The sequence below is a fragment of the Daucus carota genome, chromosome 4, assembly GCF_001625215.2.
Source record: "Daucus carota subsp. sativus chromosome 4, DH1 v3.0, whole genome shotgun sequence".
Lineage (NCBI taxonomy): Eukaryota > Viridiplantae > Streptophyta > Magnoliopsida > Apiales > Apiaceae > Daucus > Daucus carota.
This window is the reverse complement of record NC_030384.2, coordinates 42,878,710-42,901,266: the sequence shown is the minus strand read 5'-3', so window position 1 is coordinate 42,901,266 and position 22,557 is coordinate 42,878,710. Positions and strand designations below refer to the sequence as shown.

Below are 22,557 nucleotides of genomic sequence, written 5' to 3'. Positions count from 1 at the left end.
ATATTTTGAAAGAAATGTTCATCCTAATCTTTCATCATGTTTTTACTTAGAAATTTATCATAGAAAATGAAATTCACTCATAGATAATTATCATCATCTTATATTTTCTTTAATCATAATATTTTTTTTTTTTAATTTCCTATTCTTTTCCGTTCTCGAACACCTTACAAATAACATTCCAACGTCATTACAGATCAAGTCCAAACTTTTCTGTTGGGCCCCTGGTTATATTGGACTTCAAGTAATGTTCCTTTCTAATGTAGACATACCTTGGGCTCGAGTATAGATCAAGTCCAAACTTTTCTGTTGGGCCCCTGGTTATGCTGGACTTCAAGTAATGTTCCTTTGTTGGGCTCCTCTAATAAGACTAGGGTACTGGACTGCTGGTGCTTGGCTTAGACCTACCTCTTAACCAACATAACATTTTTTAGTACCCGGCTAGGAAATTGCAGAACAAACAAAAAATCAACAAGTTCTTCGTATATTTAGGTGTCATCTGTATATCCAATCTGATAGGATATTATAAAATTTGATATTTTATATTTATGTTTGTATTTGGGATTTATATGTATGGAAATTAAATGCTTGATCCCCGCAGGGGTTGGCTCAACTAGTTAAAAAAAAAGACTTGTATCTCTTCGTCACAGTTCAAATTCCAAAGGTTTGTAATTCTATTATAATTTTTTAAAATCTAAATTAAATACCTTAAATTTCATAAATGAAAAAACTATTTTAAAATCTCAAGACACTCCGGACTCAATCCAAATCATAACCCGATACGCGTACATTTCATAAACAAATATATAATATAATAACAATTTAAATGCATGACAAATGATATACATATATTTTATTTCATTATCATCTCATAGTCAAATCTTTCAAATTTTTTATAAGTGAATAACTTACTTTTTAATAATATATTTATAATAATTTAATATTCCAACAATTTTCATTAAGTTCACTCGTAAAGGTTATGATTAATATTGCTTGTTCTAACAACTAAAAGAATATATTGTATTCATAGCATATCAGGGAGGGATTAGATTTTATTACGTTATCCAAAAAATTTGAATTCACCGAAAAATCCATATCTAATTTAAAATATGATAATTTCGAATTTAGATTTATTACTCAAAAATATTTAAATTTTAAATTAAATTTTATTAAATTCGATCCAAATCTAAACATTTGCTATTTTTGAGAGTAAAATATAAGATGTCTAATTGGAAAAATTATGAAAATCATTCGTAATCAACATATGAATGGAGTAATTCCTCCGTTCCTTTTTATTAGTCGCTTTGACTTTTTGCACGTATTTTGAGGTGTAATAAAAATGTAATTTTATTCGTTATTTTTTTTAAAAAAAATTTGAAAAAATATAGATGTTAAACTTTTATTCAGAAAGAGAAAATTTGAAAAATAATACGTAGAATTATATTTTTTGTATACCTGAAATTACAATTACGTGCACAAAATCAAAGCGACTAATATTTAAAAATGGAGAGAGTACTATTTCCTATGAAGTCACTTATACAACTATCAACCGTGGGTCTCTCCGTCATACCAAATCAAGGCTATATTAAATAGTATTGTTGCTGTAACAACAGTTTCTTGTTAAACCAAAAATTAGTTTGATATAGTGAAAAGTACTATTTGAGAAATAATTTTAACTCAAAATTAATTTTCGGAAAAAGCAGGCTTTTCTATTTTTGGGAGAAAAAAATTATTTTCTGATTTTTACGAAAAATTACCATAAATTTTATTACCAAATCTCATTAAAGATATTACTGAAATATATAATTATAAAAAAATTATCTAAGTTTACATTAACTTTTTCTTAACTGGTACAATCTCTAAGAGCAGTTCCTGGTGAGACTTAAGTAGGTGAGCCCTAAAAACAGAGCATGTAGGACGCTGTTGGAGCAATATTATTAATTAAATGCCTCAAATTATATTATGACTTAGGAGTTAGGACATCATTTGAGTCTGTCGGACTTGCTCATAGTGGTGCCAAGTGCCTTATTTTTTAGTCACTGCTATGCATGCCCTATCAATAAAAAAATAGTTTTTTACCATTTCACTAAATCCCTCTCCACTCTCTTTTTCAATTCTCTCCAATATTAACAATTCAAATATATTATTATTTTACTAATAAGGCACAATAATAAGATATATTGTTGAAGTTGATATATTAAGCCTAAGTAACTATAACATTATATTTTATTATATTTGTAATACATTTGCTAGGATATTGTTGAACTTGCTCTAATACTTAATTCTTAACAACACTATGCAAAAACATCCGTAGATCAACCATTCAACCGGGTGTCTCTCACTCTCTGCATCTTACCAAACTAACGCGGACAACGGGACAAGTGACAACCGATGAACCGAGTTAAATTAGACCCTGTGGCCTTCCACCGGGTGTATATGTGGGGAGATGTCACTAGTAGTAGTATCCATTTACCCAGTCAAATTATTCTAACATCGTTTGGGAGAGTTGATTAGTGCCTGGTTGCCGGGGTACCTGAAAATGTGTACCCGACTCTCACATGCTTCCCCTTTGTCCGGGTCAAACCGTGGGCAAGTGTTCTATGATAGTTTTAGATTAATTAACAAAATTTATATTTAACCTATTTAAAAAATTATGTACACGATAACTGTTTATCTAGAATTTCATTGTATTCTTTTCTAAATTATATTCAATATATATTATGTGTAATTTGAATTACTAAATCAGCCAGTTTGATTATGAAAAATATGAAATTTGAAGCCTAAACTTTTATTTGATATAAAAATTGATTTTTTTTTATTAAGTATACATTTGAAGTCTGACCAGAATTAAATATACTCGCCTGTGTTCAAAGCCATGAATATACTCAGACCTAATTATTGATCCATTAACCCATCTATATAATGAAATCCTACCTAATACTAATAATTATAAAAATAAAGAAGAAGCTACTATCCCTATCAACAAAAATTTGGACTTCTAAACTCTTACGACGAAAGAGACGAGAATAAGAGCATTCCAAGTAAGTAATGTTAGAAAACCGATCGAGACAGATGAACCTGCATCACGCTTAATGTGTAAGATTCATTACAATTTACATACAAAATCAGAAATCCTTGATAATCACAAGTTAATGAAAAACTAATCAATGACAGTATTTGAAAATCTCGACACAATGCTGATTTGCTAGAGGTGGATTTTGACAACCAAAATAACTAGCCATACTTGTGTATTCACATGATGGAGCAGCCTGAATCATCCACTGGCCGATCACATGAATAATAATACTGAGGAGGAGGAGGATAATATTGCGGCGGAGGATTGTAGTAGTAGCTAGCCGGCTGGCCATAATAAGTGCCGTAATATTTTTGTTGACCTTGATACATTACAGATGCAGCCGCAGCAGCTGCTTCATATTCGTCTTCACCAGATCCACGGTTGAAGAAGGGCTCCACCCTCACCAGAGTGGTGGCGCTACCAAATTTCTTGACAAGCGAATGAGTCAAGGTCACCGCATCCACTTCATTTCCGATCACGATCACTATGTCTTTATCTTCTCCTCCTATCTTCACTGAGCTCACACCTGTTCATATTTAACACATAATTAATGTTAACTCCCGCTGACTTCCGAAAAACAGTTATAAATTTATTGTTAGTTAAGTTCAACTATATAGTTCGCACAAGTATGTACCTATTATTCCGACCACAATCTTCATCGCCTTTGATCGGTCCTTTTCTTTTTTCATAGGCACCCTAACCACGATCCTTTGCTGCATGATGGATTAGTCAACAAATTAAGTTAGCTTCATAGCCATTTTAAGTACGACATGTATAAACTTGCGTAAAAATGTTCAACTGTAGTACTTATGCAACCAGTATCTTACCTGCATGATTGGTTTAGTTGAAATTATATAACCAGGCAGAAGATTATGCAATCTAAAAGAGCTTTGTATGAAAAATAATTCTTGAGACTTCTGAATTCGGCCGGCTAATAAAAATTGAAGAAGATGATCAACCAAATGCTGAAATTTGGTTCGAGTGCAAAATGTTTGGGTGGGTACTGATCGGTGAGGATCGGGGTTTATATATGCATGTCAATAACAAGAAGTGTATGTTGTACATTAGTTTGTCCGAGTAGAAACGATTAGACGCGCATATGTGTAAATATAAAAATAATGCTCGAGTTTCCCAGAAAAGGCTTCTATTTTTAAGCAGTATACTACCATTCATTCCGCGTAGATACCAGGAAATAGCTTCGACATATTTTACTAATTAGCCACTCATGTTGATAATTGTTAAAATTGGACATTGTTTTAAGAAGATCTGTAATAGCGATAATAAGAACACGAGAATGTTTGTGGCAATCTGATGTTGAGTCAGAGATTTATGTGGTCATATAAAGATTATTTAGCTCCAGAACTGTCGTTACTGTATTAATTGGATCCTGACCAGTTCTACAACACTAACAACTGGCATAGAGTATTCAACTTCGTGCAGGTCAAACTACTATAAAGTTTACCCAATTTCTCCATTTATAAATCAAAAGTTTATAATTGATTTGTAAGTTATAGGTCACTCATTCGTACATTCCATATAAAGAATTTATGTTTTATAATAATCTGAGAAAATGAAATTTTATTTTTTGTGATGTATTTTATTTTCAAAAATTGATATTGTAAAAGTATAAAAGATTATTTTAAAAATAATTTACAATATTTAGTTATTATACAAATAATTTTTATACTTGAAAGTGATATATTATAAACATTTTATCAAAACACATAACCTAAAAATTATATTTCACTCATAAGAAAAAACTTAAAAATCAAACAGCTCTACTTGTACAAAATGAAATAAACTCGGCCATTTTGCTTAACTTAAAAGCTTACTTATTATTTAAATTGAAGAAGCAAGTAGATGTGTGTTTATAAATAATTTAAGTATCTTGATAATTTTACCTACAAGTTTGAGTGTTTTACAAATCAAATCTAAGTTAACAACTTTTTAATTAAATTTATTTATTACATTAATTTATTAATAATATTAAATTTAGCACACAAATTCAAAGTGTTAAAAAGCATACAAATTCTTTTAAAAACAAGCGGCCAGTAGAACTGCTATTAAAAAAAACAGAGAAGCAAGAGAGAAGTCAGGCACCATTGCACAAACTTGTGTGTGTAAAACTGCCAAAATAAGTACTGTAGCAGCTTTAAAAAAGCGGTTGCCAAGACTCCCACTATTTCCGAAAAAGATTCAGAAAGCAAATTTGAAAGTACAAGCATTCCCAGCAAAGAAGCTCTTATCGCATTTCCTTCCATCTCCCTTCTTGTTCACATATCCATCATATTCATCGATGTCGAAAGGCGATTTCTCAAGCAAGCCCAGCCCGGCTTCCTCTGCCAACTGCTCGATATCCCACTCACTGTAAGGATACGTTGTTTTGTGGGTCACATGAACTTCACCTTCTTCCGTCAACATCTCCGTCGCGTTGATCAGGAACGCCCAGACCAACTTCCTGTGCCGCCTGAAATTCAGGAAATTAACAACTATTAGCATTAATTAGCTAATATTGCATGTTGTAATAACATGACAACAGAGATTTTGCATTACTTGATCATATGAGAACTATCTTCTGCTTTACGAGTGAAACCACAGTGAGGGAAGTTGTAAACAATCCTGTCAAAGTACTTAGATTGTAGTTGGGGGTGATCTTTCATCCAGTAAGCGCTCACTCCATGTATGATTGTGCAGCCCAAGTCCTGAAGTTCCTCCACGTGCACCATTGCATGTTTGTGCTTGCTCATTAACGATTCTTTGTGGTAGGAGCATTAGCATGCACAAAAAGATGAATGCTATATGTTACACTGCATATATGATGCACAAAATCAGTTTTAGTGAAAGAAAGTAAGAAACAATGCACATACATACCTTGGGTATCGAGGGAAGTGGCGGTCATATTTGCAGCAGTCCCGAATGCAGTGGCTAAGCACTTGGAAAATGAAAAATCGCCCTCCCCAACAAGCAATATGTTATGCTTGCTGCTATAGTGCTTTATCCTTCGCTCTCCTGCTCTCTCACCCATATCAGATATGAGTCTGACCTCTCTTTTCTTTTCTCCAAACCAGGGAAAATAAGAATAATGAGCAATGAGTATCACAATTTATAAGTCTTGCATTCAGCAGTGTTATCAAAATTCCCGATTTAATTGATCGATTCCCGATTAATCTTCAACAATGTGAGTCGTCGATTCAATTTTTGAAATCCGATTAATCTTTATAAATTTTTCTTAATTGAAGTATTTATAATAATCTATTAAAATTAAAATACTATATTACTTTAATTATGAACCATTAAATAACTGATATAGTAAATTTATATTTTGTTAATAAATAATTAATATAATAATAACTAAATACTAAATAATATTTTATTACCAAAATACATCCGATTTTCATTTCGATTAAACCTTTTGATTAATCCCCAATTTTCAATTAATCCTGAATACGTAACTCAACCGATTATGTCTCATTCCCGGAATCCGTGACCTATGCAGGCTGCAGCGTAAGTGGAAGGATAAGCTGTTTGAGAATCTAGAAAGAAATGTATTCGCAAATTTTGCAATAATGAGCATCACATCACATATTTACATCACTGCTTCAGATCATGTAAAGATATACCTGACTTTAATTCACTACTGATATTTACGGCGATCACCAGAGAAGTCATGATGACTTCAGTGAGGAGAACTAATACTTACAGTACAGTATACATAGAGAACTATCCCTTCACTGCTAGTTTCATTATCAAACCATAAGATAGGAAAATGTAGGTGGAAGGATAAGTTGTTTGAGAATCTAAAAAGCAATTGCAGATTTTGCAATAAATAAGCATCACATCACATACTTACAAGTCACTCCATCACTGCTTCAACTCATGTCAAGAAAGATAGCTGAATTTAATTGACTAAATTTTACGGCGATCACAGAGAAATAATGGTGACTTCAGTTCATCAGAGAACTAAAACAAGCATAGTACATCTGGGCTGTGTATCCATTATACAGAAATAGAACCATCCCTTCACAGCTAGTTTGATATCAAACCAGATTAGATATTATAATTCCACATCCGACAAATTGCCATTTTTACAAGCTTCATACTAATAAAAAACTCCATACTCACAAAATATGCCACAGATAAGCTTCATACTAATAGAAAACTGGTAGTAATTAAGCTTTTACAAACTTGAAGGTAGCTGATAGTCCAACAGGGAAGCTCTCATTACATTTGGAACCTGCTCCTCTTTTGTTCACATAGCCTGCATATTCCCATGGACAGAACCCTGAAATGTCCAGCAAGCAAAACCCTGTTTGCTCAGCCAACTCCATGATTCCCCACCTATTGTAAGGCTCTTCTATTTTGTGTGTGATGTGAACTTGACCATTGGGTGCCAACATGGCTATTGCATTCCGCAGAAATCCCCTCACCACACCCTTATGGAGCCTGCCAATAGTATATACAGTCCGCACTTAAATTCTTACTATTAAATCACTAATTACTATTGATTAATCTTAAGCAAGACATTTTACTTACTCGATAACAGATGCATTGTTCTCTTGAAAAATACCGCAATGAGGAAAATTGAAAACAATCCTGTCAAATGTGGTGTGGTTAAGTCTGTAATCATATAGCATGATGGAGGCGTCCACTTCATGTAGAATGGTGCAACCCAAGAGCTTAAGTTCCTCTATGTTAGCGGTTGCATCCGTGTAGTTGCACATTAAGCTTGCTGTACATGAACAAGCTAGTTAGCATTATAAATTTATAATCAAACAATAAATGGTTGTATTATGGTAAATTTAAGCTATAACTTTCATAGAGTCACAATTGTGTGTATGATTGTGGTAATTGGAAATTTTTATGAATTACCTTGAGAATCAAGAGAAGTGGCAGTGATATTAGAAGCAGAGCCAAAAGCATTTGCCAGACACTTGGAGAAAGAGAAATCTCCCTCACCCACAAGCAATATCTTGTGGTGGTTGCTGTAGTGTTTTATCTTTCTCTCTAGTGTAAACTCCATGGGTTCTTCTGAATATTCCATTTTTGCCTGCACACACGATGAGCTACTCAAACGACTTATAAATACAAGAAGAATGAGAGAAGCCCCCTCGAGATGATTAAACTTTGAAACCAGGCTTTCATTTAGTACTGAATGTCATCTTGATTCTTGAACCATACATGCAGTCGATCCCGATTGTTTAAGTGTCCCTCTGTATTCTAATTTTAATTCAAAAAAAAAAAAAGAGAAGGGTAGTAACACAAAAATTAAATAGAAGCACCTCCCCGGTTAGGAGCCGTTTGTACAAATTTATTATTTGATTAAAGTAAAGAAGTCGATTAAAAATGATAAGTAAATAAATTAATAAAGTGTTTAGAAAAGAAGCAGAATATATATATATATATATATATATATAGGCTCTTGCTCAAATGAGAACCCCAACTAATGTGAGATCTGAGATTTAATCTCAGCCACAAATTTTTATCCCCCAAATTAAATCACAACCACACATTTGAACTTTTATTTTATAATTCATATCTTTATTCAACTCCCACCACCCAACACCAACCAACACCACAACCCACCACCATCACTTACAGCCACCTTCCCCGCCACTGTTGCGCTCTCTCTCTCTCTCTCCCTCCACCCCCCCTCCCACTACATCGCGAGCTCCGTTGCAACAGCGAAAGCGCCACCGCCGCCTCGGCTCAATCGCCACCGCCGGCAACCACACACACATCATCACTTAGTCCCTTGCATTTCCCCCTCCCTTGGCTTCACCATATCCTTCATCTAGAGAGAGAAACTCTATATCTTCGTAGCTGTTTTCGGAGCTTGGCAGATCGATCCGCTGTAATTCCTCGATTTTTCGTGTTTTATTTTGTTCGGTTTTGTTGATTTGGATTAAAAATTTCGACCGTGTTTGTGTGATTAGTTTGATGATTGCATTGTGTGATTTTAATTATTTGTGGTTGGATGTGGTGATTTTCATTTTATGGGGTTGTTTTTGATTTTCTGGTGGTGATTTTATTTTGTAGTTGGTGATTTTCGGATTTAGGAGGTTGTGGTGGTGGTTTGTAGATGGTGGTGATTTGATGATTCTAATTTTCTGGTGTTGTTTTTTGGTTTTCTGGCGGTGATTTTAAGATTTCCGGTGGTGATTTTTAGTTTTACAGTGGTGATTTTATGTTTGCCGGTGGTGATTTTCTGGTGGTCGCCGGAGTTGGTGGTGGTCATTGAAGTTGATGGTGGTGGTTGGTGGTGAATGGTGATAGGTTGTTGAATTAGAAGATTGTTAAATAATAAAATATTAAATGAATGGTAAGAGATGAATATAATGTACTTAAATGAGTGGCTGAGATTAGATCTCATATCTCACCATAAGAATGGTTCTCATTTGAGCAAGACCCTATATATATATATATATATATATATATATAGAGTTAAGTTCTATGGAGTACACAAAAACATTGGAGTATTGGAGTACAAGTCTTAATTTTTTAGTTTAATCATAAATAATATATTTGATTATACAAATTTATATACAATCTATCATTTATAAGTTGTCTTGCACATAATTGTCTATCAATCGTTAATATCTTTCAATTTTAACAAGTATTAACATTATTGTTCTGCTTATTAGTTATATTGCAGAACATAGAGTCCTGTAATTTATAAAAGTCATTATTCTACTATAAATTACAATGTTTTTGTTGTGTAGAACATAATGTGCAGGTTATTAAATGTTTACGAATATTATTGAACAAAAAAATTGAAATTTAGATGAATAGATTACATTTTACCCAACTTTGTACTCCAATACTCCAATATTTTGTGTACTCCATAGAACTTTACTCTATATATATATATATATATATATATATATATATATAGGGTCCTACTCTGGTACAAACCATCTTAGCGTACAAACTACAAACTAAAATTAAAAAGTCTCTAAATCAAATCGAAATATAGCACATATGGTATGGAAATTGATCGTTGCGAGATGAACAAAAATACAGTGAAGTCGGATTTCAAAAAAAGTTCACCGATTAACGGGAAAATTCAAATTAAAAACTGAGGGGAATCTGCGGATCATGTGTGACAGGGTGTATATTAACTGGTGTGTGGTTGCCCCTGCGGGGCCATTGGATTAGATTGATCCAAGGGCTTATATTGAGTTTGTAGTTTGTACACTAACTTAGTTTGTATTTGAGCACTTCCCGGTCTTACTCTGGTACAAACCTTCTTAGCGTACAAACTACAAACCAAAATTAAAATGTCTCTAAATCAAATCGGAATATAGCACATATTGTATGGAAATTAATCGTTGCGAGATGAACAAAAATACAGTGAAATCGGATTTCAAAAAAAGTTCACCGATTGATGGGAAAATTCAAATTAAAAACGGAGGGGATTCTGTGGATCATGTGTGGCAGGGTGCATATTAACTGGTGTGTGGTTGCCCCTGCGGGGCCATTGGATTAGATTCATCCAAAGGCTTATATTAAGTTTGTAGTTTGTACACTAACTTAGTTTGTATTTGAGCACTTCCCTATATATATATATTTCCTCTCTATTTTTTTATATATAAACTCTTTTGTTTTTGTTTTTATTAGATTTTCTTGTATATTAATTTATATTTTGTTTGATTGTTTTTTCTCAGGATACTGTGGAAGCGAGCTGTATGGGTATTCTTTTCTCATTCATTTAAGCTTTATTGTCTAAACGTCCGGAGTTATGCTTGCATGACTTTCGGTTAGATGATAAACTTTCTTGAAAGAAAGAAATCCCGGTTGCGGTTTATTGTATTTCGATACAATTCATCTACGATTATGTAGACCATACAAAAAAAAAGAAAAAAAAGAAGCAGAATTTAAAAAAGTTAGCAGCTTCTTAAAAGTAATTCTACTTCTTTACATAAACGCGTTAAAAAAGGTAAAAGCTAGAAGCAGAAATTGATTCTCCTAAACAAACAAGCCCATAATTTCTGATTTCTTACATGCAATTTAAATGGTATGAAAAATATAGTTCTAATAATTATTCTTTGGATAAGAATATAAATTCTAAATTTTTGGTTGTCGAAAAATTTGAGAAATATCAGGCAACTTTTTTTTTATATACATTTTAAATTATACGCAAGAAATTAAAACATGCATGATAGAATGAAGGGAACATTTTGTTAGGTATTAATTAATAATTTAATACTATATATTATTTAGTTCGATGCAAATGACATTACAAATTGAGGTCCATTAAGTTTTTATTATTGTTTTATTTCAACAGGCCTTCACATATACAAGAAGCTATGGGCTATAATAGAAATGCACAAAGGCTAATCGGGCCGGGAAGCGGGCTTTGACCAAGTTCTAAAATGATTGGCTCATCGGGCCTGGTTTTAATTGAGACCTAAAAAACTGGGTTTTTGATAACTTTAATCGGACTGGACACCGGGAACCTTTTTCACGCATCTGTCAGATAAATTTTCGGGTACATGTTTTTTTTGCATCTCTAGCTGCAAACTTATTTCAGCTCATGTCTGCCTGTTTGGATGTTAACGTAAAATAGTTTACTTTGTAGTGGACGTGTAAAATAATTTACGTTTTGAGGCCCTATGGAAGGGTAGGCCAGTTTTGCGGCCCAATTCTGTTTTGAGGCCCTCAGTTGCTCGCAAGATGTCCAGAAATAAGAAACTTGTGAACACCGGTCAAGACATCAATCATACACACTTGACAAGAGCAAAAATTTGGCGAGAATCCAAAAAAGCAATACTCCTTCCATCACAAATTACATGTTCCTTTCATTTTTTTTAAAATCAAATTGATTGGCCAATTATTTAAAAATTATTTGAGAAAACAGAAAGTTATATTTTAAAATGAACGAGATTATCTTCGAAATGGTATAAATTTCTTTTATTTTCTTCAATAATATAAACATATAAATTTCAGTCAAATATAATCAATTTGAACCGTTACAAATCAAAATGAACATGTATTTTGGGACGGAGGGAGTGTATCGGATTCAGAAAATAATGCGATTTATATAACCTATATCAAAGTGAATAGTACAGAGAAACAACAGATGCTAAATTATGGCCCGAGTTAAAATGTGATCACATTCCACTAAAATTTAATGAACATTCATCAACCATTCCAACCTAATAAATGGCTAGTTGCTAGATTTGCTTTAGCTTAAAGAAGAAAGGAATGCCTTCAAATTTCAATCCTAATGCTATATTATACTAACAAGACAAATACAGATCAAAAGGAGCACCCCAGTTCAAATTTAAGTCCTATCTGTCAACTATTTATACACACAAAATACATTCTTAAAGTAGAAGCAAATTTAATTTAAAAGATTATATTCACTTGTCTCACGGCACGAGGACCACCTTTCCGCAAAACTTTATCTTAACGAGCAAGCATTACTCACATACATCTGTAGACTATGCATACCAAACAAAGTTAAAGCAGAACAATACACTATACATGTATGCAGCCTCAGTACTTTTCTCTAGCAACAAGGGTTTATTTAGAAGATCATTTTAACATGTTTAAAAGACAAGTTGAACACCAGTTCCAATTTCAAGAAAGTTAAAGCCCTCTCTTTTCTTTACCTGCTATTCCTATGATTTAGTTTTCTTCTTGGAGAAAGTATGAAAATTCAAATCCGAAAATCTGTCCGACCCGAATTATGAATCTAACCCCACTTAATTTTCCTTTACTCGTATCTCAATAATAGAAAACATATCGAGCCCCACTATCCCTCAATCAAAACCACTTTTCTTTCCTCTTTACTTTGTTTAATCCAGTGCTCTTTCCCCTTTTCTTAGGTTTATTTAAAGCCAAAACCTCCATTATTTACAAGTTCAACATCTCTATATCTTAAAGCTTCTGTGTTCATAATTATAAAAATTCCTATAATGCTTCCACCACCTTCTCCTCCTCTTCCTCCTCCTCCACCACCACCACCACTATTTCTACCACCTCCGCCAACCCCTCCTCCATTTCCACTCACCCCACCACCACGGAAACTACGAGTTCCTCCTCGTAACCAGCTTGTTGTATCAGAAAAGGATATAAATCAGAAAAATATTGAAGCAGACTTACTCGGCAGTGGAAGAAAAACGAGAGTTCAGCCATTACTTAGGCCGCCTCGCAGGACCAATCCTTTGATATGGTTTTGTGCAATCCTTTGCCTAATTTTTAGCCTCACTCTCATCGTTTCAGGGATTCTTACTTTAATTGTCTTTCTTGACATAAAACCGCGAAAGCCATTGCTGGACACACCCAATGCCAGCCTAAGTGTCATCTACTTCGACTCACCTGAGAATCTCAATAGCGACTTCACTTTTCTTGCCAATTTTTCCAATCCAAACAGAAAACTTGATGTGAGAATTGAGTACCTGGAAATAGGGCTTTACTTTTCCGACAGCCTACTGGCAAGCCAAGTTCTTCCGCCTTTTAGCCAAAGACCAAGAGAGGCCAAATTGATTTCGGTGCGTTTTATATCCAGCCTGGTATATTTGCCTCCAAAAGTTGCTTTGGAGCTGCAAAAACAGGTAGTTGGTAACAAAGTTGTATACAACATCAGAGGAACATTTAAGGTGAGGGTCAGCTTTGGTTTGATTCACTTCCACTACTGGTTGCATAGACGATGCCAATTAGAGTTGACGAGTCCTCCAACTGGCATCCTTATCACCAGAAGCTGTAAAATTAAGAGATGAAAAACACATTCTTCCCCTGTTTTAAATTCATCTCCACTGAGATTTCTTTCATAGCAAAAAGAGTGAAAACTTCAAATGTATAGATTGATGTCATGCATATGGCTCTGTATGCAGAATTACTTATCGCAAACACAGACAGACTAGGAAGCATGAGTGCGGGTGCGGGAGTGCGGGTGCGCAGTACGTGGATACGGGAATTCGTCAAATTCCAAAATATGGGGATACGGGTACGGGGGGATACGGCAAATATTAAAATATTAAAAATTAAAAATATTATATATATATATATATATATATATATATATATATAATAAATAATTCATAAGATGCATTTAAGTAGAACAAAATAGCGGAATAACTATATCAATCCTACTAGAGATAGAAATATACACACACACACGAGCAATTATATATACTTACAATCTATAGACACACATGAGCAGATATTACACAAAACACACTTACCAATCGACATACTTTAGCTGAAGATGCTCTGCTCTCTCTCGTACAGGTACTCAATTAGTCTAATTAGGTTTTGATCCCTCTTTTCTTTCTTTTGACCAACTAGTTTTAAGTTAAAAAAAAAAAAAAAAAAGTTGTTAAAAATTACGATTTGTGCCACTGCCGCACCCCCATCCCCGCACCCCCGCGTATCCCCATCGCTGCCTCCACCGATACGCCACGTGGCGTATCCCGTGCGTATCCCGCCGCACCCCGCCGCACCCCCGCACCCCCGCACCCCCAAGTATCCCCTACGCAGTTCTTCACCCAGATGAAGTATCCCTGCTTTCTAGCAGACAGACCTTATATTATATACTATTGCATATTCCGTAGAAAGTTCTAACAAATTAAATATCCAGGAGTATCTTCAATATCAGAATAATAACACAAGCACAAAAACTGATGACACATTGACAGGCACCAAAAAGACCTTCATATAGAAGTGCTCCCTTTGGTAGCCTTTCTGGGTTCTCTATAAACATTATAGTATATCCGAAAAACATGAATCAACTTGTTCGTACTAGCCTTTCTGGGTTCTCAATCCAAGTTACAGAATATTCTGAAAACATGAATCGATTTGGTTGACAAATTACCAACCAAGGGGTAATTGCATCAATTAGGTTCAAATTATAGCCATCTGAATTTGAACTATTTATCACATTGGACTTTATCTTGCTATTTTATAAAAGTTCACCAGGAAAACCAACACTGTCAAACCAATGGCAAAAACTAGAAAAATGTTCTCTATATCTATGTAAGCTCACAAAAAACAAATTGCTAAAATGCAGACTTGCAATGGGAATGATCAATCATCTCAAATGACCTAAGTAGACTTCAGGCTGTGACAACTGTGAAATCCACATCAAAAGAAGCCCACAACTACTAATTCTTTTTCTAAAACAACCAATTAGAAGTTAAATTGTCCTTTGGCATTGACAAGTTTACAGACAAACACACAGGTTTCCGTAAAGTAAGTACATTCCACCAATTCCCACTTCACACCAAATTTTTTGAGTGCTTACTTGTTAATATGTCAGAGGTAGCTCAACAAATTAATAATTCGCCAAATTCCAAGGACACTGATTTCTGAGTTCTGCTCTGCAGGGACAACCTCAGGTGTATATTAAAGTGCATGAGTGAATTAAACATGAGGTCACATCACACAGTAAGTTCTACAGGACAAAGAACCCACTAAACAACACTCAACAAAAGTAAGATGCAGCTTTTTAGCATTTAAGTAATAATCAAGATATGAAAGATAACAATTGCATTAACTTATCTTAAAAAAGCAGGAAATCATATGAACAAAACATTAAATCAAAAATGTCACAGTTACCGGAAATTATATGCGAAATTATGTCAATTTATGAATATACAAATACAGCATACAGTATAAAATTTAGCACGAGAAGCAGGACTTATTAAAGAAGATCTCTTTAAAAGAAGATCTAGGTGCTCTTAACTTATTATTTATGAATATAATATTCACTTGCCCCACTTCTATTCACTTCCCTCCAATTTGATCTCCCCCTTTTTTCTCAAATACTAACAATAAAATATAGATAGCGAGCAAGTTAAAGAATAGTGTTGGAGTTGTCACGTTATTCAATGTATTAACTTACTAAAGGGCCACATATTTTATTAGTTTTAGAGAATGATTTAAGAACCTGTTAGAGATGCTCTATGTAACTTATAAGTTGAAAACATGCATGCATATTTCACCCCACAAGCTGCTTTTAAGTGGTACCCAAATCTCTTTATCATAATAAACTAATAAAGCGGAATAGTCCTCTGAAAAAGGAACTTAAATAGATTAAGGAAACCAATGACACTTACGGGACTGTCATATGAATTGAATTATGCAAGAGATTGTTAGCTTTGTGGCTTATAAACCTTAGTCACACAGGCAGAACTCTCGGATAATAATGAAAGAAGCTATGATGTGAAGCATATACATAAACTGATATATCAGTAAAGTAGAAAAAACAATTTAGGACTTGACACATGATAAGCTACCACTTACTCTAAAATTATAATTTACTTTATAAAGGTAAGCAATTATCAAGAAACTTCCCTCTTCACTCTTTAGACAGTAAATGGTAAATACACTGAGAGAACATACTAATGTCATCCAGGAGGGTCATATCTTATGAAATAGATTCAAAGAACTAGTTAAAATCTCAATTTTTCTACAGGGGTCTGTTTTTACTTTATGCAGACACAAGTTCAAAATTAATATCACTTGATTCTGTCGATAATCCAGTGGCTTCCTCTTGGGGTATTTATGATAGTTTACAGAGCCTTTAACATCTAGCATATCAAATGTCGAAAATACATTTGATATGCTAGATGTTACAAGTTTGGAAACTGCGGAATGCCAGGAAGCTTAAAGTCCTAGGTCTATTTATGACATATTAGATCTTAATATATGTTGATCAGTTACTGGTCAAAGCTGAAAAAGAACGTAAAAAATCATTCATGCCAAAAAGGTAGTTTTAAACAGATCGACAGTGTCCAACTTAACACAGATTATAAACAATAATCTACTTTATAGAGGATAAAAAAGTACAAAAGGAATGGTCGAGGATCATAACGTCTTTCATGGAGCAATGATGTGAAAAAATATTACACACCAAGCTAGTAGATAGTCATCCAAGTAAAAACAGAAGATCGGGGGGAGGGGGGAGGGGGGACTTGAGAACTTGCAAATCAAGTTTATTATGGTTCAAGAATTAGGATTTTAGGAAATTATTGCACGTATCTGGGCTACCTATCCTACCTCAGAGGGGTTTTCGTTGTACTTGTGGTTAAACAAACATATACAACATATACAAATAGTTAATGTTTCGAGGAATAGCTACAGATGACATTTTATATCTATAATTTACTGAGTCTAACCCGTTTCAACTAATTTGCAATATATGTGGAAAGCCACATAAGGGGGAACTGCATTTATTAGCTTCCATGGTACAAATAGTTGTTAACTTATTACTGTCATCATCATCATCATCATTACCATTACTATCCAATATCTGCAAATTTAAGTCTTTGAAAGTCATAATCAAATTGTTGCTAAAAAGCCGTCATTTTATAGATAAAATTCCTACTAACTTTAAAACTCTCCAAGAGTGGGAACTCTAAAACTCACCAAGAATGAAATTTGAAGGACCGAAGACCAAGAAAGAAGTAAGGAATACACAGTAATTGTCAATTAAGAAGCTTATTTAGAATCGAAGTAAAGAAAACAGCAGTTTGCGAAAGGAGAAACTATTTCTATGCTCCTGTGGACTTCTATGTGCAAACAAGTCAGTACTAGAACTGACTATGCAAGCATATTGCAGAGCAACACGAACAAACATATATCAGAACACATTTTCTTTTATCTTGTAGAGACCAAAGCTGGGACCCTTAAGGCATGATCCATACTTATAATGCACCGGATGGTTATCATAACACTGAACACAACTGAGTCGCAACGCAAAAACGAAAGTCTAACTTTAATTAGATATACACAATACTAGATATAATTCACAACCATAAAATGACAAGTTAAAAAAAAAAAATCCGCAGATGCAGTTCCCCTTCCCCCGGAAAATGACAAAAGGAACATACATGAGTATCAAGAATCCCATTAACATAGTTGCCATTATCTCACAGTATGTTTAGAATTAAGGCAACAACCATGGTGCAGCTTTAGCATAAAATTAATAAATAAACTTCAAGCGCGTTATAGTGTAATCTCTCAGGGGGCAGGAAATTATAATAGATACATGTTTCAAGATGTAAATGATTATATTGTATTATCATTCCAAATACATAATAGTATCAGATTATTTGCTAACTACAAGTACAATGAAACATAAAACAAGTTTACTGACTAATTTCAAACAAAAATGGCATATCAGAAAAAATATATAACATGAAAACCTCTATTCCATTAGCTGCTTCCAACTTCAGTCGGTGTTTTCGCTTCAATTGACAATGCATGAAGTCCACTCTGCAGTTCATCTTGCAATAGCCCATAGATAAGCCTATGCCTTTTAACTAAACTCTTTCCTTCAAACTCCTTTGAAACCACTCTCACATTAAAATGCGTCTCTCCATCACTGCCTCTCACCCCAGCATGTCCAGCATGCTGATAAGATATATCTTCCACTTTCAATTCAACAGGCTCAAGCTCTCTCTCCAATTTCTCCCTGATCCTCTCTCCTCTACTCCCCAAAGCAATCACATTATCAGAACTCGAGCCCGAATCACCACCATCGACTTCCACACCATCTCCCACAAACAAATCACCGTCCTTATCAGTACTCGAACCCAAACTCAAACTTTCCACCACCATCTCATTACTCCCACTTTTCTCAGCTTCAATGAATAAATTTAAAGCCTTCTTTTGCATCAACTTCAACATATTCAAAAACCCATTATTCCTAGAAGGAGTCAAACTCTGTTGCAACCCAAGAAGCACAGCAAAATCAGGTGAAACCCGGACAATCTCCTCAACAGGCTCCCCCGAAAGACCCTGAACAAGCAATGCCGCTAAGCCCTTGGTCAGCACAGAATCAGAATCAGCTTCAAAGACCACATTTTTATCGTCATCAAAATAAGCCCTGACCCAGACCTGGGAAACACAACCCTGAACTTTATTATCAGAAATCTTGAATCTTGCATCAAGGGGTTTCAAATTCCGACCATAAAACAACAACTGCTCATATTTAGCCTTGGGTTCTTGAACTGATTGAAAAAGCTTGACAATTTCTTGAAGCTTTGGGGGAAGATCAGAAATGGGCTGGAGATTAACTGAAGCTGAAGGGGTTGAAGATGATGATGCGTGAGGAGTTGTGGGCACTTTTTGGATTGAAATTGACCTGAAAAATGAGATTTTTGTGGGGGTTTGTGGAGGAATTGTACTGAGAAATAGGGTTTGAAAAACAGGGGTTTTAGTTGGGTGGAGAATAGGTTGTGGGAACCTTGTGGAAAATACTCGGAATGAGGTTGAGACTGCCATGTTTGTGTGTGTGCTTTTGGTTTGGTTGATGAAAATTTGCAGTGTGTTCGGAGAGGAGCTGGAGAAGATAGATGATTGGATAGTTTATGAAGGACGAAGCCCACGGTTGTTGAATCACGAGATTGTATGGGTCTGGGCTGGTTTAATATTGGGCCTATTAACTGTTACTGCAGTCTTATTATTGTTCAAGTGCAATAACCAAGTCTAAACTCGACCTTTGGCGATATAAACCCACGGATGCACATTCTGATTCCGGGCTGGGAATTCAAATGATTTAGAAATTTAGATCATTTATCTCTTAATAATATGTATCCGATCAATTTTTATTATTAATATTATTAGAAATATTATGTTATAGTAAATTATTTTATAATTTAAATTTGTATAAAAATATTATATTATAACATTTCATATCCGTTAAGTCGGATTGTTGAAAACATCTGTTAGATATAATTTTGTAGACCACACTAATACAAGAGTATTCTAATGTTACCCTTAGAAACTCGAAGCCACCTTTTAAGTATATGTTTAGCTATTTTAGGAAAAAAATTGATATTCTCAAAAGTGAAAAAAATTTAAAAAACAAGTAGTTATTGCTAGTTTTCTCAAGTAGTAGTGAGTAGAAGACAATTTGAATCAACTTGGGTATACTTTGGCCCATGTCTGGCAGCTGCATGCCTGTAAGACAATGAATGCACAGTGCAATATTTCTTTGAAGGCTTGAACCCTCAACATTAATATTACACTACATTTGTTATTAGTATATTGTAGGTGGGGGACAAAGTGCAATCCAAGTAAACTTGAGCTCATACTATTATGTTGTCCTTCCACACCTCTTTATTAGCAACTGCATAGTACATGGTATATTTTAGCTGTCACTATGATCACTGCACCCACCTGCATTTATATATCGGATTAATCCACTTATGTTATAGTTTTACTAAACATGGAAGGACAGAGAGTGAGTCACTTGAGGCTGCTCATTCTTTTGTTTGCTATGGCGTTGACAATTAGTGTCAGTTGTAGTGCTGACAACAGAGATTTTACTTCTCTAACTCGTCCAGGGGATGCTGCAAAAAGAAACAAAAGTGGTTATAACAATGCTGTGATGAACAACAAGAGAAACTACGATGGAGGTGGTGGTGGTGGTAGCGGAATTGGAGGTGGTGGAGGGTGGGGATGGGGAGGAGGGGGAGGCGGGTGGTGGGGGTGGGGATGCAGGAGGCAGGAAAAATATAATGACAGAGGGAGTGTCAAAAAGGGAAACTATGGTGATCATAATGGTAAAGTGCACAAGAATGAGAGGGGTGAGTATATAATGGGAGAGTATGCACAATGCATGGGGAGGGGAAGATGCAGATGGAGGAGATTGGACTGCCCTCTTCACTGTGGGGGTGCTTGTTTCTATGACTGTAAACATATGTGCAAGGCACACTGTCGTCGCTAGCTACCTCTCATACCCTTTTGCTTTGTTTAGTGTGGATTTCTTTCTCAATCATGGTTTTTTGGTTTTACGCCTAGTTTAGTGATCTGGTTAGAAAGAGTGATTTCATGAGACTTCTAATCTGTTGTTGTCTTTATATTTGGTGCTGCGGAGTTTCTTTCATTTTCTCAGTTCTAGTGTGATTTCTTCCTAGTGTGACTCTAATCCATCATATATCACAATCAAGTAAGAAGGATGTATTTAACTAATTAATTAAGTACTGTTTTGACACATTTTAAGAAAAAGTGCCAGTTTTGATTCTGATAACTGCAAATAATGTAATAGATGGGTTCGGGTTCTTTACAGAAGTATGCATTATACAAAGGGCTTTAAACAGCAAAGTCTGGTTTGGCAAGGTTTTAGCCTGTGGGCAAGAGTACAGGACAATAACCTTCCTGAAACTGAAGAAAAACTAGTGTATTCTGATCATCTGGACTCTTCATATATAATGTAGAAAAACAGCGTATCTTTAAGTAGTCTATTCTATCGAGTAGAGTAATAGACCAGGGCTGTGTTTGTTAACGGGGATTGTCACAGGACAATTAGAGTAACCGCGGCACCTAGGACTAGTTTTTCAATTTTCTGACCCCGCACATATTCCACATAAGTAAAAGTAGTCCCAAACAAGAATTGGATGAGTGACTCCAGCCCTGCATCCCATTTCACTCCTTTCATATTTTGTAGGTCCTATTCATCATCTTTCACATTTAGATAATGAAAATACAAGAAGCAGGACGGGACCGGGAAAGAGGGACTACCCACTTTTCTCTATTTTCCTCCAACGCCGACTGACCCCTTTTTTCCACTTTGAAACCACTTCACGCCGCCCAATGTACAAAATGGGACTGCGCTGCGGTTGCTCTTAGCCTGTGTGCTTAATATTTATATCTTAAATTTAGTTTTTAAGTTATCCAATATTCTTTCTTGTAAAAATTGAATTCAGTAAAGTACTGGACTTGTGTGTCTCAGTTATATTTGCTATCTTTTATATCTGGCAAGCGGGATCTTATACTACTGATACACACGTCTCCTGTGAAACTAGAACCTTAAGCTCACAAAGGGAATGGAGAAATCAGATGTTATAAATTCTCGCAATCAAAATTTAATCAATGTATAAATGTGTGCATACAAGAAAAAACAATTCTCAGTTCCTCTTTACCCCTTCTAAATCACACTACCAGAGTTGCATCTTATCATGTATGCAAGTTAGTTTTCACCAATTCATATAATCCACAGCAAGTAAATGTCTTTTAAAAAAATGGCTAAAAACCAAATCCAACTCAATCACATATTTAGAACTGTAATTTAAGATTCAAGAATATCAAATTATGAAACTGCAAAAAAATTTCAAATCCTAGTCTGGAACAAACTGCGTAAAGTGTAACCATAAATATTCAAGAAGGAGAAATGGGACTAACTGGCTCATTAATATTTGATCCTTCCGATATACAACTTGTTCGTGTGGCTGACAAATCTTCTTCATCTTTACGATATGGGACTTGAGTTGACACCCACTCAACAATTCGAGGGCGTACAACAAGACCAGTGCCCTGTTTTATAGCCAAGAATCTTCAGATTAGCCTGCAGTTTGGTTTAAACAAAAGTTTAGTTTCTCTGCTACCCTCATTGAGAACCCAAGAAACCCAGAAGGGGCTCGCAAAATGGACATCTTGGATTCTAATCTTGATCCTTACTGTTTTTTAATTGGTTAATAAATCCTGTTTATTTCTAAAATTAAAAAATTAAAAATTAATATACCATGTCCAGA

The 22,557-nt window shown here is 34.7% G+C and overlaps 6 protein-coding genes across 6 annotated transcripts; 2 read left to right on the top strand and 4 right to left on the bottom strand.

Annotated features, from left to right (window-relative positions):
• Window positions 1-3,064: 3,064 nt before the first annotated feature.
• On the bottom strand, window positions 3,065-4,137 carry LOC108218194 (heavy metal-associated isoprenylated plant protein 16). Its single transcript, XM_017391110.2, has 3 exons — window positions 3,901-4,137; window positions 3,708-3,786; window positions 3,065-3,599 (listed from the first exon to the last, which is right to left on the bottom strand). Exons 1-3 carry the CDS (start codon window positions 3,904-3,906, stop codon window positions 3,250-3,252), a joined length of 435 nt encoding a protein of 144 aa, XP_017246599.1. The 5' UTR covers window positions 3,907-4,137; the 3' UTR covers window positions 3,065-3,249.
• A 988-nt stretch (window positions 4,138-5,125) lies between these two features.
• LOC108217419 (uncharacterized protein At4g26485) lies at window positions 5,126-6,098 on the bottom strand. Its single transcript, XM_017390251.1, has 3 exons — window positions 5,945-6,098; window positions 5,627-5,828; window positions 5,126-5,540 (listed from the first exon to the last, which is right to left on the bottom strand). Exons 1-3 carry the CDS (start codon window positions 6,096-6,098, stop codon window positions 5,270-5,272), a joined length of 627 nt encoding a protein of 208 aa, XP_017245740.1. The 3' UTR covers window positions 5,126-5,269.
• Window positions 6,099-7,210: 1,112 nt separating this feature from the next.
• LOC108218293 (uncharacterized protein At4g26485) lies at window positions 7,211-8,143 on the bottom strand. The gene is made up of 3 exons (XM_017391194.2): window positions 7,943-8,143; window positions 7,607-7,802; window positions 7,211-7,516 (listed from the first exon to the last, which is right to left on the bottom strand). Exons 1-3 carry the CDS (start codon window positions 8,112-8,114, stop codon window positions 7,243-7,245), a joined length of 642 nt encoding a protein of 213 aa, XP_017246683.1. The 5' UTR covers window positions 8,115-8,143; the 3' UTR covers window positions 7,211-7,242.
• A 4,476-nt stretch (window positions 8,144-12,619) lies between these two features.
• LOC108216896 (NDR1/HIN1-like protein 6) lies at window positions 12,620-13,927 on the top strand. Its single transcript, XM_017389755.2, has one exon. The coding sequence runs from the start codon at window positions 12,994-12,996 to the stop codon at window positions 13,795-13,797; it is 804 nt and encodes a 267-aa protein (XP_017245244.1). The 5' UTR covers window positions 12,620-12,993; the 3' UTR covers window positions 13,798-13,927.
• A 4,130-nt stretch (window positions 13,928-18,057) lies between these two features.
• On the bottom strand, window positions 18,058-19,403 carry LOC108216023 (sufE-like protein 1, chloroplastic/mitochondrial). The gene has a single exon (XM_017388676.2). The coding sequence runs from the start codon at window positions 19,304-19,306 to the stop codon at window positions 18,236-18,238; it is 1,071 nt and encodes a 356-aa protein (XP_017244165.1). The 5' UTR covers window positions 19,307-19,403; the 3' UTR covers window positions 18,058-18,235.
• A 594-nt stretch (window positions 19,404-19,997) lies between these two features.
• Window positions 19,998-20,920, top strand: LOC108217418 (glycine-rich cell wall structural protein 1.8-like). The gene has a single exon (XM_064091742.1). It carries the CDS (start codon window positions 20,253-20,255, stop codon window positions 20,751-20,753), a length of 501 nt encoding a protein of 166 aa, XP_063947812.1. The 5' UTR covers window positions 19,998-20,252; the 3' UTR covers window positions 20,754-20,920.
• The last annotated feature ends 1,637 nt before the right edge of the window (window positions 20,921-22,557 follow it).

Coding starts and splice junctions, on each gene's coding strand:
- LOC108218194 (XM_017391110.2), bottom strand. Junction 3,600..3,707: donor GATTGTGGTCGGAATAATAG/GTACATACTTGT, acceptor AAATATGAACAG/GTGTGAGCTCAGTGAAGATA.
- LOC108217419 (XM_017390251.1), bottom strand. CDS start 6,098: ATGGGTGAGAGAGCAGGAGAGCGAAGGATAAAGCACTATAGCAGCAAG. Junction 5,829..5,944: donor CACTTCCCTCGATACCCAAG/GTATGTATGTGC, acceptor CCTACCACAAAG/AATCGTTAATGAGCAAGCAC. Junction 5,541..5,626: donor GATAGTTCTCATATGATCAA/GTAATGCAAAAT, acceptor CCTGAATTTCAG/GCGGCACAGGAAGTTGGTCT.
- LOC108218293 (XM_017391194.2), bottom strand. CDS start 8,114: ATGGAATATTCAGAAGAACCCATGGAGTTTACACTAGAGAGAAAGATA. Junction 7,803..7,942: donor CACTTCTCTTGATTCTCAAG/GTAATTCATAAA, acceptor GTTCATGTACAG/CAAGCTTAATGTGCAACTAC. Junction 7,517..7,606: donor AACAATGCATCTGTTATCGA/GTAAGTAAAATG, acceptor TACTATTGGCAG/GCTCCATAAGGGTGTGGTGA.
- LOC108216896 (XM_017389755.2), top strand. CDS start 12,994: ATGCTTCCACCACCTTCTCCTCCTCTTCCTCCTCCTCCACCACCACCA.
- LOC108216023 (XM_017388676.2), bottom strand. CDS start 19,306: ATGGCAGTCTCAACCTCATTCCGAGTATTTTCCACAAGGTTCCCACAA.
- LOC108217418 (XM_064091742.1), top strand. CDS start 20,253: ATGGAAGGACAGAGAGTGAGTCACTTGAGGCTGCTCATTCTTTTGTTT.